General features: G+C 35.6%; 2 protein-coding genes and 1 long non-coding RNA gene across 3 annotated transcripts; all 3 read right to left on the bottom strand.

Annotated features, from left to right (window-relative positions):
- Positions 1-3,858: 3,858 nt before the first annotated feature.
- LOC135679833 (uncharacterized) lies at positions 3,859-4,611 on the bottom strand. The gene is made up of 2 exons (XR_010515345.1): positions 4,387-4,611; positions 3,859-4,093 (listed from the first exon to the last, which is right to left on the bottom strand). It is a non-coding gene; the product is annotated as an uncharacterized LOC135679833 (long non-coding RNA).
- Positions 4,612-5,253: 642 nt separating this feature from the next.
- Positions 5,254-8,704, bottom strand: LOC135679832 (G2/mitotic-specific cyclin S13-7-like). Its single transcript, XM_065193819.1, has 9 exons — positions 8,513-8,704; positions 8,192-8,288; positions 8,005-8,089; positions 7,732-7,896; positions 6,516-6,605; positions 6,178-6,426; positions 5,932-6,090; positions 5,670-5,848; positions 5,254-5,584 (listed from the first exon to the last, which is right to left on the bottom strand). The coding sequence occupies exons 1-9, from the start codon at positions 8,574-8,576 to the stop codon at positions 5,404-5,406; spliced, it is 1,269 nt and encodes a 422-aa protein (XP_065049891.1). The 5' UTR covers positions 8,577-8,704; the 3' UTR covers positions 5,254-5,403.
- Positions 8,705-10,525: 1,821 nt separating this feature from the next.
- Positions 10,526-18,224, bottom strand: LOC135678169 (U2 small nuclear ribonucleoprotein A'-like). Its single transcript, XM_065190657.1, has 8 exons — positions 18,066-18,224; positions 17,896-17,936; positions 13,619-13,748; positions 13,327-13,532; positions 11,586-11,759; positions 11,306-11,356; positions 11,061-11,225; positions 10,526-10,853 (listed from the first exon to the last, which is right to left on the bottom strand). The coding sequence occupies exons 1-8, from the start codon at positions 18,145-18,147 to the stop codon at positions 10,848-10,850; spliced, it is 855 nt and encodes a 284-aa protein (XP_065046729.1). The 5' UTR covers positions 18,148-18,224; the 3' UTR covers positions 10,526-10,847.
- Between the last annotated feature and the right edge of the window lie 1,327 nt (positions 18,225-19,551).

The following is a 19,551-nucleotide window of genomic DNA, read 5'->3' as shown; positions in this document are numbered from 1 at the left end:
CAAGAGGTATTAGGACATTGTATCAAGTTACTTAATCAACTCAATTATTAAGGAAATTAGGAGTTAAGTTATTCAATCTGAACCCTTGCTGGACATGTTCTAACCTGATCTGTGAATCAATCTGATCCTTGATATCTTTTTGCATATGGTGTCTGCTGGTGAAAGCCCATTGTCTAATAACCTGATCTGTGAATTCAAATGCTCGAGTCTCACATGCACTGTTGGACAAATGTATTTGTGTTATTAATGGCTCCTTACCAAGTTAGCTCCTTCTCATTGATCAGTTTTAATAGGAACTTTCTAAATCTGTTGCTCCATCATGACAATCCAACTCTTTTATGGCTTTTTGACTTGACATTTTCTATATTTTAACTTTTGGATCCTAACCATTTTCTATTGCAATAGTTTGTTGCTTAATCTCTCTATTTCTTTAGCTTCCACTCATAATTTGCATTATTGATATTGAAATGAGGATTCACTATGGAGATAATGACTAGTAGAATCAAATATGTGGAATCAACATAGATTGAAAAAATAATTTTAAAACTTATTTTAATAAAGAACATTAGAGAAAAAGAAAAAGGTAAAATGATAAAACATAAAAATATCATATGAAAAGAGAATTGTTTACCTTCATAATTCTTAAGACATGCAACTTTTTGAAAAACCACATATAAAAGGGAGACTTCTATATCTTTTTTCATATCAGAGAATTTTTTTTTCTCCCTCGTTAAATGTTTTGAAAAACATGAAATTGAGATGTAAAAATTATTAAAAAACAAACTGATGATGAAAAATACTGGTGAATGATTCATCTAAAAATTAGTATCATGCAAATATATTTTTAGTAAATAACATTCTATATTGTTAATATGTAGCTATGAAATTAAACAAAGTAACAAAGTGGCACATGGTAGGTTTTGTTATTGTGTGTAAGCAATAAGGTTACCCTATTGGATTATTCTAGTACCAGAAGCTAACAATTAATATGAATCAAAAAAGATATTTTGGACTGACAAGAAGGCTTAGTCTCTGATTTGTACTCATCGATGAGAAAACTCATATGCAGAACAATGAAAACTATAAGAAAAGAATTCAGAGAACAGAGAGAAGAAAATATGCAAATGGATGCTTGGGCCAGTTGACCATAAATTTTCATTACCAAGCATCACTTCCATATGTTTGTTACCAGTAGCTGATGAGACCATATTTTATACGAAATTACTAACCCCATTTCTTCACAAGTTGGGACACTTTTTGTTAGCAGTAGCTGACCATAAATCAGTCAGCTGTGCTTATAACATAAGCCATCCATTATCCTCTTTGAAGTAGAGTTGATGCCAATCATGTGTCGTCAATAATATATTTTTATGTGTTCATCTGTTTTTCATGGCATCTAGATTATTCTCATATAAAACTGGCCTCACATTCTTATCATGTATCAGTTGCATTTTGATACCCAAAATTTGACTTATTTACCAACTAAAAAGTTCAAACCCTCAGAACACTGAATAAATTTACCTCAGTTGGTGAAATTGAATAATTCAATCAAATATTTCAAGTTGACGCAAGTTGAATAATAAGAATAGATTGCAACTTGTACAACCAGTTAATAATATAAGCAATGGTCACTTATTGAGCATGTGGGAGAAGATGGGGTGTCACAGTAATATGGTTAATAATCTTAATTGTGGATAAGCGACTATTAGAAACGCATTGAGGTGGATAACTTGGTTGTTGTTTCTCTGAGAACTCGAGAGCGCAAGAGAAAATGAACTAAGAATTTTCAATGAACTAAGAATCTACAAACTAAAATGAAGCATATTTTAATTTCTAGAATCCAACTGCTGCTTTGTTCATGTTTTAGATGCTGATTCAACTTCATTGTGCTTCGCTCAGGAGAATATTGAGGTTAGATGCAAATCTTACCCTTCTTGAAGCACAGCTCAAGAGCACATGTCCCGATCAGGAGTTTAAGAAAGAGGCTAGCTTAGAAGCAACAACTTCTTCAAGTGAAACCATTCCATAAATCATAAGCAACACGGACCGACATTAGTATCTGATGAATAATTTGAGTTGCTTATTCTTTCTTGTAACTTAAAAACACTCATCTCTGTCCTTGAGGTTGTCATTTTGTAGGTAAGTTTATCAAAGATGGCAGGTGTAATTATTCAAGAAATCTTTAGAGGAATCACCAGAGTTCTTTCTCTGAATTAGAGGGAATAAGTTCGATAAAACAAGTGTTGTTTGTATCTCATTGACTTTGTGTATCCAGTGGTGTGTTTACTATGTCTAATATTTTTAACTTCAATTGTTTTTATTATTTGTTTAAGAGAATATTTAAGTTAATTTTAACATTAGGATTAACTTATAAATTATTAATTTTTGTTAATTAATTGAATTATTAATTGATTTATTTGTGATGTACTTTTTTAAAATTAAACAGTTCAGATTCTTTTTTTTTTTTTTGTATGAACCATAAAAAATTATTATAATTTTATGTGAAAGTAAAATAAAAATAAATTAAAAAATAAAGTAGTTTGAGGAGAGCTATCTTCTCTCGTATAAATGGGAGCCGCTTAAGAGAATTCTCGAAAAGAAGTTTTCTTATCGGTTGTTATCTTCTACTACTTTTATGATTTAATTAATTTTAAATTTGGAATCATAAATTAAATCAGTTAATTTATGAAAAAAATTTGAGATTAATTATTATTTTATAATTTTAAAATAAAAGAGATCAAATTAGGGTCTTACTTGAGTTAAGTTAATTGGCCATACTAGCCGTATGGTCCAACCCATAGGGTTATATATGATCTAACTCACGTGGTCAGGTATACTTCAATCCATATAGTTAAGTATGATTCAACCTATGTGGCCAAGTATGATTTAAATCATGCAATTAGATATGACCCAATTGATGTGACCAGGTATGACCTAGGCCATGTATGTGACCAGACATGACTTAACCTTGTAGCCAGATACTGTGCAACTCATATGGTTAAGCGTGACTCAACTTATATGGCCAAGCATGATCTATCCATGTAGCTAAGCGTGACTCAATTCATATGGCCAAGCACGATCTAGCATATGTAGTCGAGCATAACCCAACTCATGTGGTTATAAATGACTTAACTAGGGAGTCAAGCATAGCCCAATTTAATGGTAAGACCTAATCGAACTTATGAGTGAGGTTCAACCTAATCCGTGAAGCTATGTCCACCCAACTATGCAACTCGCATTAACACATCATCCCTCTATCCGGTTCATTATATCTTAATCCAACTTACTCCTTAGGACATACATACGTGACACATGTGACCCCATCTAAAACTCAAGTGGGTTAATTTAGTCTGAACTAATACTATACAATATAGTATAATTTTTTCTTTACTGGTTTGAGCCTATCAATTAACTGAATCGGACATATTTAATTGGTTCAAGTCAACTTAGAATGATTCCAAACTAACTTGATCAATTCAAGCCAATATGATTTAATTAAAATTAATCAAATCTAAATTAGATCAATCTAAAGTGATAAGAACTATTTTATCTTATATTTTTATGATTTGATAAGTCTAAAAATTTTATATGTATGTATCATTTCAAAATGATTATTTTTTTTAAAAAAAAAATTAAATTGATGATATTGATGTGATTGTTATCATATAATATAATATAGGTTCATCAAGTCATTAATGAACATAATCTAGATCTAACATCATGAATTTTCATAATATTTTATCATATTATTTCTTACATATATATATATACATAAATAAATAAATAAAAATAAATGATTATAATCGACTATGTATCGTAGTTAGGGTGATTCCCTTTTGGATTAGTGGATCGTGATGATTAAAAGAAGGAAAAGAAGTGAATCATTTAAATCCGATGGATTTAAAAAGATGGTTCACACTGTAAAAGAAGGGGAAAGAAGCAATGAACGATCTCCATAACCAAGAAGCGAGGTGGCGAATCAAATGCTCCCTGCAGAGCGATCGATGCCCGATGTTTCGGTCGATCCTTCGTTTTTTTCTACCACGTCCTCCGACAGCTGCTTTCTCTTTGAGGATTGATTCAGCAGCAGTAACTAGTGGAATGAGAATAAGAGCAAGCATTCACAAACCCTAGCAAAAATGGGTGATTCGGACGAAGAAATAGAGACGAAAATAGAAGAACGAGTAATCATGTCGAAGGACAAAGATGCGATCCCGGATGAGAAAACGATCAAATACCACATCTTGGATGTGAATACGATAAAGACCACATCTTGGAAGCGAAAACGATCGAAGACCGCATCATCGACGGAAGGCGATTCACAGAAGAAAAGAACGGAAGAAGGCCCAAGAAAAGAAGCGTTGCCGTGTCCGACTCCAAACTCACCTGTCTGCTGCTGCTGCTGCGGAGGAGACGCTGCATGCGGATAACTCGTCGCCATCGATCAGCTCTCTTCTTGCCTCCACAAGAGTAGTAGGAGAAGCAGAACAAGGGTTTTCTCGATCTCTCTGTCTTTTCCCTTTCTGCGCTTCGTCATCGGCAAGCACGGGGCATTTCTGGAGGGTTATCAGCTCTCCAGGAGGAACTCCAGCAGAAGAAGAACAGGGTCGAAAGGAGGAGAAGAGCTTTGTGTGTGCGTGTGGTAGGGTGGTGGGGCTTTTATAGAGTGTTGTTGGATAGCCTGTAAGGTTCCCGCGGAACGATGGCCCATCATGGTCGCAATGATCCTTTGGACGGAAGCAAGGAGGTCCAACACACGAACTGACGGCCCTGATTACAGATCTAACGTGGGGTCCTTTTGCAATTGGGCGGTCATCATTCAGATACTGCCGAACTCGCCCATTGCCGCTGCCACTACTACGAGAATGAAATTTAATATATTGAAAACTTGTCGAGATGAAACTAAATATAAATGCTCGCATTTCTAGAATTAATTGTATACGTGATAAAAAATAATAATAATCCTAGTATTAAAATTTATATTCTTCATAAATTAGTTTTACATATATCTGAAAGAAATATAACCCATCGTCATCTTTAAAAGTGATAGTTTGATGATATTTGATGATCATATTGTCGGGCATCAACTTCTTGGATACTCATTTTTTACAATTTATATTTTAATGACATAATTAATAATCTTGGCACAAGTGATGAGGCATAATTAGAGTTCGTCATAGTTGCACAGGCAATACGGAAGCCAATACGGAAGCCGCAGCAAGCTCAACGCTCAAACACTTTGCAAGCCGAGGAGCACAAGAACATAATCAAACAACGCAAAGAATTGATCTTAATATACAGGATAATGAATTGGTTTATTGATCATGCTTTGCATCTGCCACAATGACACTCCTGATACCAATGATGATACCTTGGTATCATTGATTACCTACCAGAATCTTCTCAACCCCTCTCTTCATCGGTCATGATGAATGAGGTGACCTCCTTCGACCTTAGCAGTTCGGTAGCAGGCGGATGCAAGGCGACAGCTCCAAATTTAGTGCTCGAATATTTCTTGTAGACCGCCTGCAGCGTACTTTCTGCTGCCGAGGAGTGAAAGATCACCAATTGCTGGGCACATTTCCTGTTTCCAAGTATACGATGGATTAGTAAACATGGTAAGCATCAAAAGTAAATTCTTGACCCTGAAGCTGGTAACCAGCACTCACCGCAACTGTTGCTCTGAGTAGCCTGTCTGATGCATTAACGTTTCAGTCCAAAGAGGAGTCTTTTTGAGGGTGCTCCGTGCGGCATAGACTGCAGAGGCAGCGGCCAAGGATGGCCAATAGGTGATCATGGAGTAATGCATCAGTCCTAGCTCAGCCAAGAAGAAGACCATGTGTTCCAGCTGCGTTACTTACGCGGAATCAGTACAAACATCGATCGACAATATCAAAGACAAAAAAAACTGAAACATATTAGAATACTTACCTCCTTATCGCACATGGCCGCTTTCAGGAAGCACACAAGAAAGACATACTGCGTGGGAACAGATAGTTTCCATTTGAGTGTCTTCATAATTTCTCTCTCTTTAGCCAGCATCTGTTCCTTGGTATATGCATGACACAAGATGTCACCATAGTCTATGTTCTGAACACAAGGCAGAATATGCATTAAAGTTTCTTAAATCGTCATGATAAGAAAAGGAAGTTAAAGAACTCGACTTAGAAGACATACCGTTTGAGACCTTGATTCTTCATACTTAGATGCAATGAGCAGAGCATTGATTCCCACAAGTGGCAACTCCATTCCCGACACTTTTTCCTTTGATAGGTACTGATCGATTATATGAAATGTAAGATATAAAGTCTCGGGCATTAGTCCAAAGCTGTGGTGCACTTCAATCAGCCTATCAGCCACCATAGATCTCTTCTCTTCATTGATGTCAGCTTGGAAGTCCATGTATTTACAAGGTCTTCCACATTTCTGCACACAGGATCAATAAATCTATGTTGTCACCCAACTTAGTTAGCATAATTGTGCATAACAGTAGTTAAGATGGAGGAACTACATACCTCAGCATGTCTGTAAAAGTCATAGATATTGTCTACGAAGTCCGCAACAGCCGGTACTTCCAGTGCAACAATGTTATGGACACCGTCATCCTAAATATATGGATACAAATAAGAGAAACATTAGGCCTTTACTAGAACAATGAGAAGCACGCTGGTCTATGAAGAAAAAAGAAAAGAAAAAAGAAGAGAAGACAACACTGGCCTCCAATGCATATATGACATCAATCAAATCTTATTGAAAGCTAATGAACAGCTCGCAGTTAAACTCACTACTTTGCTACGTTTACATGAAAGAACCATTAGTTTCTGCACCGTGCAAAAGTAATTATTGCACACAATTACGATCTCCAAAATAATTAGTTTCCTAAAGTCTTGCCGTATCCATTTGTATTCCTAACTGCAGCCTGTTTAGCTACATCACTTTGTTTCTTTCAAGTTTCATTCCTTCCATGAAACCATTGTTAAGATAATCCATATAAAGAGCTCTGCTTTCTTTTTCAGTTTAGAACTTTGCGTTTCTTATAATGTATTAGATATCCGAAAACATGATTGTGCCTGGATGAATCTAAATCTGTATTAACATTTCAAATTTTAAAAGATCAGCTTAACTCCAACCAATGTAACAATTTTTTATTCTAATTCATTCATTACTATAAGCTACAGACCACTGATTTCATGTCATCAATCTGTCATCCTCATCCAGTCCCATAAATATAGTGCTCTACAGGGATAAATGGAGGTGCTGGGATGATATGGTCCACATCTGCCTAACTTGTCCTTCCATTATTGCCAGAGAATAACAATAACTGCAAGTTTATTTGTTACCAAAAAACCAAAGTTTGGATGAACTCAATGTGTTCTCATCAGCTACAGAGTGTCAGAGATTTTTATCATCGTTTAGTTGATTGGAATACCTTTAACAGCAATAGGATTGAAAACTAAACCCTGACTGATAGTTGATGCTAAATCTCAAACCTGATGCTGCACATGAGAAAGCAACCATACAGAGATAACTAAAAAAATGTGCTAGAAACTAAGGTAGATCATATGGAACATTTATGTACTAAAAAATCACTCTCATTGCTGAAGCCACGATTGTTGCTTTTATTAACCACGGCTGTTGACATGGAGCCTCTGCGGGAGCTCAAAATACAGAATTCAACAGAAAAAACACTGATGAAGAAATTAATATCAGCGAAGAATATGAAAACTCTACCTTGTTTTGAGCAGTAGGAGCTGAAGCGAGGGTATGGGCTCCAGTTTTCTTCCTTGAGTCAATCATGGAATTTCCCTTGTCATCAGGGGAATCGCTATGCAAACTACTGGATTCTCTGCCATCCTTTTTCTCCGTGACAATGCAATCAGCAGCAACCTCTGGACGCTGAGTAACATGAAGCGTCAATGAGTTTAGTCTAAATGTAACACTATCAGATAAAGAAGCTGATAAGCAACACAAGTGAGAGGCTGGGATCTTGGAATCATATCATACCTCAACGAATACGGCGAGTCGTTTCTTCGCCAGAAGCCGAGCAGAGAATCTCCTCGATGGGATGGGGTTCGCAAGAGGATCCCGTCTTTACAGGAAACACAAAAGTGAAAGAAGCAAAAGTCAGATTCAAAATCCTAATTTCGACTTGGCTGATCAAGGAATAGAGTATCTCAACAAAAAATGTTACCCGCCAACCAATCGATCGCCTTCGTTCAGGTCGACTCCTCTTTTTCTAGCTGCGCCTCCTCTAACAGCCGCTTTGCGAATTTGTCCAGCAGTGGCACCTAGCGAGACGACAATAAGCGCAAGGATTCAGAAACCCTAGAGAAGTGGGTGGACGAATCGAGGGAAAAAGGACGCGATCTTGAATGAGATAAGGATGAAAACCCGCATCAACCAAGGTCCCCGTGGCAGGGGAGGAGTCGCATTACAGGAAGAAGAGAAAAGAAGGTAGAGCCAAGAAACGAAGAGTTCTGAGGATGCGAGGGGTTTTTGATTCGAAACTCACCTGGACGAGGAGGAGGAGGAGGACGACGCCGCCGACGACGACGTGCCGCACGCCTTGGCGCCATCAGTCAGCTCTCTTCTCGCCTTCGGGGAGAGGCTTCTCGCCCCGAAAGAGAATGAGAGAAGAAGAAGAACAAGAACAAGAAGCAACAGAAGAAGAATCGAGGGTTTCGCCTTTCTCTCTTCTTCGCGTTTCTTCTCTGCTTAAAGCGTCGGGTTTTATCTACGGTGGCCGCTTTTTATATGCACGAAGCGGTGAGCATACGCGCTTCCAACATTGTGGTAGTTTTAACCCAGCGAGCTGACGCGAGGAGATGAATAATAATAATAATTATTATTATTATTATTATTATTTATTACTATTATTTAATATTTTTAATTGTTTTAATAACGATTTTAAGGGCATTAATTTTAATTCAAATTATGTAAATCCGATACAATGATTCTGTCACATAAAATTATATTCAAACAATTTATTAGCAGTAGAAATCAATAATAATAATAATAATAATAATAATAATATTATTATTATTATTATTATTATTATTGAGCAGCACAAAAACAGAGTCAATAAATTGTCGATTGACGATGCGTTGCATCTGCCCGCTATTACAGTCCCGATATCGAAGAAGACGTAGTTGTTCCTGTCCTCGGCCACTCTTCGCTTGACGGTGAGCAACCGATGACAACATACATGTACACTTGGTATCACCGAGTAACTATCTGAATCCTCTCGACCCATCTCTTCGCCGGTCACGATCGAGCGACCTTCTTCAGTTTGGTAGCAGGTGGATGCAAGGCGACGGCTCCAAGTTTAGTGCTCCAGTTGGTTGAAAGCTCATCAATCGAGCAACCGGCTCAAAGTTTTTGATTCGGAACTCACCTGGACGAGGAGGAGGAGGAGGAGGAGGAGGACGCCGACGACGAGAACGTGCCGCACGCCTTGGCGCCATCAGTCAGTTCTCTTCGAGCCTTCAGGGAGAGGCTTCTCGCCCCGAAAGAGAAGAAAAGAAGAAGAAGAAGAACATGAACAAGAAGCAGCAAAAGAAGAATCGAGGGTTTCGCCCTTCGCTTCGTCGCCTTTCTTTCTCTGCTTGAAGCGTCGGGTTTCATCGATGGGGAGCGCATTTTACAGGGCGTGAGAGGCGGTGAGCATACGGCTTCCAACGTCGTAGTTTAACCCTGTGAGACGACGCGAGGAGATGAATAATAATTATTATTATTTATATTACTTTTATTTTAATATATTTTTCAATTATTTAAATAATAGCGATTTTAATGATATTAATTTTCATACAAATTATGTAAATCTGACACAATAAGTCTGTCACATTAAAATTATATTCAAACAATTTATTAACAATAATATATTATGATATATTGGATCAAACAATTGGAACGGGCATAGACCGAGATAGTGGTTTCCTAAGACGCCTGGGATTTGTTTTAGAGCTTCCTGCAACTCCGGGTAAGAGGCGGAGTTGAATCCCAATATGGCAGTAGAAAACAATAATAATAATAATAATTGTTGAATTATTATTATTATTATTATTATTAATTTTGAAACAATTTATTAACAATAACGTATTTGGGAGAAAAGTAAAATAAGCTGCCGTTCAAGACTAAAAAAATCATTTTTATATATTTAAAAGGTTAAAAAAATAGAAAGCATAAACTATTATGAACAATTGTCAGAATTAAATCAAGCATGGACTGGGTTAAGTGTTGGGTCATTGGTTGACTAAAATGAGACAACTCATCCAAAACTTACTGCCGTTTCACTTTCAAAGTTCCATTATATGATCCATCTTTCACAGGCTATCCCTCATTTATACGTGTATGTTATTTCGTAAAGCTTCCCTATGTAAAAATGTTTGGGGCTCTATTTCTCAGCCCCCATACTAAATTTTGAATATAAAAATATTTAAAATAACTAAGAACACCATCCTTTTGGAAAACCAGTGGAAGCTAATAGATGCTCGAGCTCAATTGAGACAGTATCAAGAAACAGTAATTCACATGAAAGCATGGCTATAACATTGTTACCATAAATAAACACAACAAAAAGGTATGCGGGAGCACAAATTGAAATCAGTCGAGCATAGTATAACAAGTTTCATCCTGATGAGCCGCAAAAAAATTTAAACAGCATTTGTGGTTTTAATAACAGAAAGGCCTTTTACTCCATCTTGCATTACCCAAACATAGCACACCCGTCTCTGTTCAAACATGTTGACTTTTTTCTGTAGAATACAGAGGATGAGCATATAATCCCTTCAAAATTATCAACTTTCCAGGAGAACGATCTAACTACTTGATGATAGCAACGGCTGCAGCTAATCCTGAAAAGAGATAATATGAGCAAAAACACAATTAACTAAATGGCAATAGTCCTCAAGAAAAGAAATGATAATTCTATCATTAGTTGTTTGGGCAAAAATAGAAGGTAAACTTCTCCTGTGGGCTAAAGATTATTAGTCTGCACTCCATCAGTCAGTCGTTATGGGAACACAGAAAAAGCTCTGGAGAGTACAAAAAGTCTACCGAACCTGTTCAATTGGTTGAGCCTCTTCATTTTGCTCTTGTTCTTGAGCTTCAGTTACTTCATTCTGATCATCTGTATCCATCCCATCAACCACTGCATCCCCTGATGCAGTTGTTGCTTCCTTGCCCAAATTCATAAACTCTTCGGGAATTTGGCCCAACTTCAAAGCCTACATAAGAAAATCTCATTCAGTTCCACAAATGCATCAGGCCATCAAAGTTAGAGACAGCTTTCTGGTGATGAAAGCACCTTTTCAAGCCTTGCAACCTCCTCAAGAGTTTGTGAATTCACAATTGCAGCCTGCGCAGATGAAAATTATCCAATAAACAAATGAGAATATAATTACTTCTTCATGTTTATGATATGTGAATGCAAGTCATCTGTATAGTATAATAAGAAGTTACATCTTACAACCAATGAATGGTTAAAACCAAACCACATTATAATACAGTACTAAACAATATATCTCCAAGTAGGAAAAACTCAAATAAAAATATTCTATGCTCAAACAACAATAAGGAAAAATTACCTTAATAGCAGTAATTTGTTCTAGAGTGGGGGCAACTTTAGGTGGAGCCTGCTCTACTTTTGAAGTGTCCGGTACATCTGGAACCTCACTTGGAGTAAATGTCTTTGCAGACACTTTCTTTGCCTCTTCTTCTGCTTCTTTGGACGCAAATAATCTTTCTGCTTCGGTCCTCTCCTAATAATATAAGCATCACCATACAAAATCACATTAGAAAAATATATCTCTTAGAGAAAATAGAAGGCAATTATCCACAAAACTCTACAGGAGGCATCATGCACAGTTTCTGAAAACCAAAACTTCATTTATTTGTTCTTTTACTTGAACTTAGGAAATCATCACATTTCTTTAAACAAGCGATATTGCCTTTAAACCCCACTTTACTACCCTCACACTACATATGGAATATTGTAACTTATAGGCCAGTGTTAGAGCATGAAATAAAATTACATAATTAAATGAATTTTTCATATATAAAATGCTGAATTTCACTTCATTCATTATCATGATAAATATAGCAATATGAAGATTTTTAAATAGTCTTTGAAGATATTGCAAGATCTTATTTGTCAAAACCTGTATTTATTATTCACTTTCAATATGCCTTCACATTTTGGTATTATAATTTGGAAATAAAAAAAGGACATTTCAGTAATTATGTAAAGTATGACTTTTCACATAATTTGCTATTACTATCTATATTGAACAGTCATCATTCTTACTCTTATTATTCATTTAGAAAAAAAAGAGAGAATAAATTAATTAAAGTTATGTTGTCTTTCATTGTAAATGAATAAACCTTTACTAGATATTACAGATGTTTTTAAGTTGATCATTTTATTCGTACATTGATAATAAAATTTGTTTTTCATTCCTTTTACTTTATATGATTTCAATAGTTTAGAACTTCATAATTTACACTAACTAAAATTTTCCAATTAAAATTAACAACTCCAGAATTTACACCAATTAAAAATTTTCAAATAAAATTGTCAGAAATTATGCCATTATGTAACATTGTACATATTATTGGATACAAATATGCATACTGCATATGTTCTCAAGACAGTCAGTCAAAAGATGAGAAAAATGCCATGGAACCATAGAAGTTTAACAAACTTAAAGATGATTGCAATAGCAGTTTCTATCTCTAACAAACATGGACAAACCTATGAAAGTAAAACATGAAAACTTTATGAAAGATTTTTAATGAGACTTAGGTATTAGTGTATTCATTCCTAAAGTAGCATAAATCTGGTATACATGTAAAGATTTAAGAGGGAAGTCAATATAAAATATCCATCTCTGCAGAGATGATTCACACCAATGAACCAGAATAACTAAAACTTTGAATGAATTAGTGTCAGTTAAAAAAAAATATAAACCAACTATTAACATAAACTAAGGATTCAATCCTGTGTTTCCTTTGTCTGTAAAATAAACATGACAGTTACAGGGATGTGGAAGGGAAAGTGATGGTTAACAAATACAAACCAACTATAACTTTAATTATGAACTCAATCCTGTGTTCCCTTTGTCCATGAAGGGTTCAGAGTTAAGAGAACAAAGAAAAGTTTTAAAAAGCCCAACATTAAACGAGAAAGAATGCATAACTGCATAAATCGTCTACCAAAGAAGAGTACCAAAATTGTATAAGACATCGATGCATTTTCATTTTTTGAAAAATACATTATAATGGAAAAGAACATTCGGAAAAGTGAAAATGATGTAGAATCGGACTAACCTTTTGTTTCACTTTCCTGAAATCAAGCAATCTCAAATTTTTCAGTTTGTAAATCACATAAAATCGATAATTTGGTTTCTTTGTAATATTATTATCCAGTAAGCTAAGAAATTGCAGCTTTGGAAGAGATGCAAGGGGATCGATCTCCATTAAGTTCACCAGACGGTTGTTCGTGAGGATCAAAGTGTGCAACTTCGGTACAAACTCTGCAAAACATAAAACAATGATTTATTAGAACATAGGAACTTCTAATCAACTAGCAGGTAATTTATTTGGTCCCCAGTGTTCCAACCTCCAATGTTTGGATTGATACGAGTAATTCTGTTATTGTTGATCAACAAAGTGCCAAGACGATTTAAGTAAGGAAAGTTTTCAAGCTTCACAATCTCATTATCAGATAGATCGATGGTGTCAAATTGGTCCTGCAAAAGGCAAAATATGTAAGGTAAATATACATCATAAAATAAGCATAGAGATTTTATTTTGTAACAGGTTCTTACAAATTTCAAATCGACCAGTTGATAATACTGACAAAGCAATGTCTAAAGTGAAAAGGGAAAAGGAACACAAATGACAAAACAAACTTCAGGGACCTCCAATCTGCTGTCAGATGAATAAACAGACTACACGCAGTCCAAAAGTTTGCCTTATCTTTTAACAAAAAGAAAAACAAATATGTATGTATATGTGTGTGTGTGTGTGTGTGTGTGTGTGTGTGTGTGTGTGTGTTAATTGAGATAGAAATTTGCCATACAACAGTAGTTCATAAACAAAGTTCATGAAAATAGGAAGATAATCAATTGTATAACCTTGTTAAACCAAATTAGCATGCCCAAGAAATTAATTCCAAGCTTAAATGTTATATGAGATGTTTATTCAGAATCCCAAGGAAAATAACTTAAAACAGATAGCAAGCATACCTACACTCTACCAGTTAAAGAATAACCAATATGAATCCATAAAATAAATTAATTATGTTAAAATAATTTCAGCATAAACATATTATGTTTATTGAGAAAAAAACAGAGAAAAATAGAAAATAGACTCGTGAACCTTCCATTTTCTTCACAAGAAACGATGCAGTCTTCTCATTTCACCTGCCCATTATTTCCAAGTGACATCCGCTGGATTTATTACCCTTAATTGAAATCTAAATGAAAAGTAGTAGTCAAACTTCAAAAAAGGAATGATAGAAAGGTGATCCAATGGATGAAGCTGCTGCTGATATGGCTCTAGGGAGGATCAATATAATCAAGTCCATCTTTTTAAAACCTCGTACTCTCATTAGCTTGAGAGACATAGATTGCACCTTCATTTGAAAACAATATTACTCAATCTTGAAGCAAGTGACAACCTAGCCCCATGAACACTTCAAAATCATATTAGATCAAGGGCAATACCACTTTCAAATGATATCGACATGCTCTTTGTTCTTTAAAATCTATTTCACACATTGAACATGCTCTACAAATGGATCCCCGGAAAAACATTCCATTCGGATGCATTAACATTGTCTTTGATATAATTCACATATATAAGCCCTTATGATCTGTCACAGATGACTGCATCAGCGTCTTCCTAAAAAATGTATTACCACCTAACCCATTTTCTTAAACTTTCTGAGGACAGGAGAGAAGGAACCATATGAATTGAGTGAAAGATCCCTAGGATTTAGTTATCGCATAAGGATTATATCAGTGATTTAAAATGCGCTAGGCACCAAAAGACGCCAAGGTCCAAAAACGCACGAGGCGCTAGGCGCTCGCCCGAGCGAAGCGAGACGCTAAAATATAAAAATATATAATATAATTAATATAATTATTTAAATAAAAAATATACTATTAAATTAAGAAAATCGAGTACAAAATCACAATGTCATATTAATAAAAAGTCTAAAAAATCAAAACAATAAAATTTTACATCAAATCTATTGAGTTGCTCTGTACACTTGTCATTTATTCTTAAACCTAACAATAATTTTAAATAAAAAAAATTAATAGTATTAAAATCAAAATAATATATTATTAATCTAATAAATAAAAATATTATTATTAGTATACAGTTAGTAATATATTGTTAATATACTGTTAACAATATAGTGAGAAAAGTGTGAGAAGACCGAGGCTACTAAGACAACGACAGTGGTAGCGAGAGCGGGAGCGGCGAGCGATAGCGGGAGTGGGAGTTGCGAGCGGTGAGCGACGACAACAACGATGAGCGACGATTGTGGCAGCGGCGAGTAGCGACAGTGGCAGCAACAGCAGAGAGCAGCGATAGCGGAGAAGAAATCTCGACGGCAAATCGCGAGTGTTAGGGTTGGGGAAGTCGGGGAAATCGTGTGAGGGAGCCTATCGGTGATTTAGTTGGTCCGATTGAACCAACTAAAGCACCGGAGACCGAACCAAACTTAAAACATTGATTCGATCGCCTGGTTTAACCCGGGCGCTCGCCCGAAGCGCCCGACGCCTAGGCTCGGGCGAGCGCCTAGGCGGCGCCTCATTGAAGCGAGGCGCTTGGACATGAAGCAAGGCGCTCAGGCCTCGCCTCGCCTCGCCCGAGCGCCTAGGCGAGCGCCCGAGCGCCTATTGAAATCATTGGATTATATGAGCATTTAGTTGACTATATGCCAAGGATTTATATCTCAATCACATACCAGTTTTAGTAACCAATAGGGCTATCAGTGCTTGGTTGGATCGGTAATCAATCGAGATTCAAATTAAGGATTATGCAGCTTCTTATAATAAAATTTTCAAGTTGTTACCCCGAGCACAAAAAATTTATAGGTTCAAAGCTACAATACAGAGGTATATTACAACCCTACCCTTGCGTCACTTTCTTAATTCTCGTCTTTAGCCACATAGAACATAGTTTCATATACTCGCTAGTATCACCATCCTTTAATCTACACAGACCAGTTTACAAAGAACAAACTAGATATTTTCCTAGTCCAAGAAAGACCCTTAAATAATATAGACAAAATTTAACCTACCAAAAAACATTTTAGACACTATAATACTTAAATCCCAACAATGACTACAAAAGGAACCCCGATTTTCATCCTACTTAAATAAGACCCAAAAACCAATCCTAAAAAAATCAAAACATAATCATCATAGCAAACTAAAAAAAATCTTAAAATGAAAATAAGAAACAGATCTCAAGACCAGTAAAAAAAACTTAATTTAACAGCTAGTTCACTCAAACTAAATTTCTTACACTTTATATGAAATTGCTTGAACTGAGATGCTAAGTTTAACAAATAAAGAATATGGATCACTCCCAGACTAGTGCTAAGACTATTAGAAAGCAAAAGCAGAATTGATGCTGCTGAAAAATATATAAAAGCAGACACATGAATAGTACAAGAAACAAAGGTTTTTAACGGAAAAATAAGAACATAAAGAATGAAAGAAATGGCTTATTAGTCATTGAAAAGAGTTCTAATTAGCTTGGACACTGATCAACTGATACCAAGGAACAAAAAAGTTGTGACGAAGAACAGCGGATTTAATTTTTTGTTAACAGATCAACACAGAGCTTAAGATTTAAAGAAGAAGAGAAGAGGGAAAACAGCAATATACATATAGAAAGGTAAATAGATGAAGCAACAGATGTAGAGTCAAAAGGTGAAAGAAAACAATAAAAATACATGTGGTCATATTTCACGGATTCATTAAAAAAAAACATGTCAAATGATTCTCAATCTTGGCCATAACCTCCTCAGACAACTGATCCAGGAACCGTTTATTGGAGAATTTAAACACTATTTCAAAGTACAATCATTGTGATGCTGTCATTCACCTATTGATATCAGCCACATACATACTCTTGAATTTTTGTCTACCTGGCTTTCAGAAAGGAAACCAACTCCTAAATAGAAGACATATAATCCTGCAAAAAATCTGTGACAAGGAAATGACCTCCTGTGGAATCCACTAATTTAACCTGAATAGCCTCCAAGATCTAACCAATCATCCTAGCCGATAGGCATTGCCTTCGAGATTCCAACTAACAACTATAGAAATTCCTATGTCCGCCTACACACACAGTGAACAAAATATCATTCGTCGACTTTGCATTGCCAGTTTTGTCACGCCAAAGCTGGATATAATCATGATAGGTCATCAAAAGAATCTCAGGAAGTCACCAAAGCACAAAGGCAAGGATCTTTTCTAATTATTCCAATTCACCTAACAATATTCAAGGAGGCTTAGTGCATTAAAGCAAGCAGACTTTGTCAGTCAGTAACTTCAATCTCCCAAACCGACAACAATGTGATCCTTTAAGACTCACGTAGCAGCAATTATACTGTTGATAAAGGTATTGTCTGTATAAGCAACATGAAGAAACAAAACTCAAACCAGGGAACAATAACATCCATTCTATCTCGAGAGATATAAGGTCAATAACTCGAGAAATGCATGTCAGGAGAAGCTGTCGACCACTAATGACTAACATATGACTTCCAAGAACTGGTTCAAGGTAGATTCTGATAACACAGTCGAGTAACAGCATCATGTGGCACAAGAGAGAGAGAGAGAAAGAGAAAAGGAGACGAATCTGACTCACCTCGGTGGCGCCCAAGTTCTCCATGACCGCAATCTTGTTACCTGAAACCTCGATTAGCAGCACCAGGATTAAACTCGCAAGCAGTAGTTGATCATACCAAATGCATGTGAGAAACCCTAACCCTAGAAAATATGGGGCACGGAATGGAGAGGAGGGAGAAAGCTGCTTACCGCGGAGGTCAAGCTCGCGCTCTTTGATGGCGTTGAAGAAGTGAGGGCTCTTCCATATCAAGTCCGCCGTTAGCCTCACCATCGTCCCTGCGCTGCTAAAACCCTGGTTCCGACTGCGGAGCACCACTATATTCTGCTTTCTGTGGGCAACCAAGCGAACGGGCGGCAGAAATAAACTCCATTCCCGATTTCACATTGATGGAATCCGATCTCGTGAACCCAACTAGCTGGAATAGGAGATGTGACCGAGTCCAATCCATGGATCAGAAATAAACCAGGGTCGAACCAGATAGATCAAAATTATTTGTTATTTTTCTCTCATTTCTTATATAAATTGGTCTTTCTAATCCCAAAAAGCCATAGAATAAGTCTTGATTTCGTGTGGCGTATAATATGGCAATTCATCATGGGGATAGAATTTTGGATTCATATGATATGGGCGAATTTATATATTTCTATTATCATTTTTTATTTTTATATAAAATAAATAGTGAAAACAGGATTTGATCCGAAAGCGTTACAATGATGTGATAAAATATTTACTAGCTAAAATATATAATATCTTTAAAAATATATTAGATAAAATATCGAACCCTCAATATTTGATGATAGGGTCAATATTTAATATGTAAAAATAAATTAGATAAGTATTATAAAATTAATATTTTAAGTGTAACAAATCTATGAATAAGGTTTCAAATCCTCGATGTTTAGTAACGAGTCTTACACATTATCATTGGATAAATATTTAAGATGTAAAAATATATCATACGAGATTTTAAACCCTTGACATTTAGTAGATAATTTTAATGTATCACCATGATACTCATGTTTTAGGTATAAAAAGATGTTGGATTAAATTTCAAACCTTCGATCTTCAATAAGTATATGTGGTGCATAATTATTATATTAATATCTTAAGTAAAAAAAAAAAATCAAATAAAATTTTAAATAATTAATTTTTAATAAATGGGTCTAGTACACCAGATTAATGTTTTGAACTTTCAACATTTTATAAGTGAATATTGTCCTTTTTTTTCGCTATATTCATTTTTTAATATTATCGAAACATAAACATATATTAATAATTTATATAATGATGAGACCCTAATTTTAAAGATTTATTTCCTTTACAAAAAATATAAGATTCCTCTCTTGAATTTTCTCACATCCTCTCTTTATCCAAGACTAAAATACAACAAATGTTCATACCATAATCAAATCTTAATTTTCGAGATTATATATATATATATAAATAATATGGAGTCACTTAAAACTCAATTATGGTGTATTAATCACTAACCCAAAAAAAAGACTCGGTTTCTTCGATGGGACCCATCGGACCCACAATATCTCTCGAATCAGCACACATGTAGCTGAGACGTGTACGGTCCAAGATATTTGCATCTTGGATGCCCGTTAACCCGGATTTCATCGTAATCCTAATTGCGAGGAGAGAGCACGTCAGACACGTTGGAACAATACA

This window comes from Musa acuminata, chromosome BXJ1-7 (assembly GCF_036884655.1).
Source record: "Musa acuminata AAA Group cultivar baxijiao chromosome BXJ1-7, Cavendish_Baxijiao_AAA, whole genome shotgun sequence".
Taxonomy (NCBI): domain Eukaryota; kingdom Viridiplantae; phylum Streptophyta; class Magnoliopsida; order Zingiberales; family Musaceae; genus Musa; species Musa acuminata.
The sequence above is the reverse complement of the archived record's forward strand: the minus strand, read 5'-3'. Positions and strand labels throughout refer to the sequence as shown.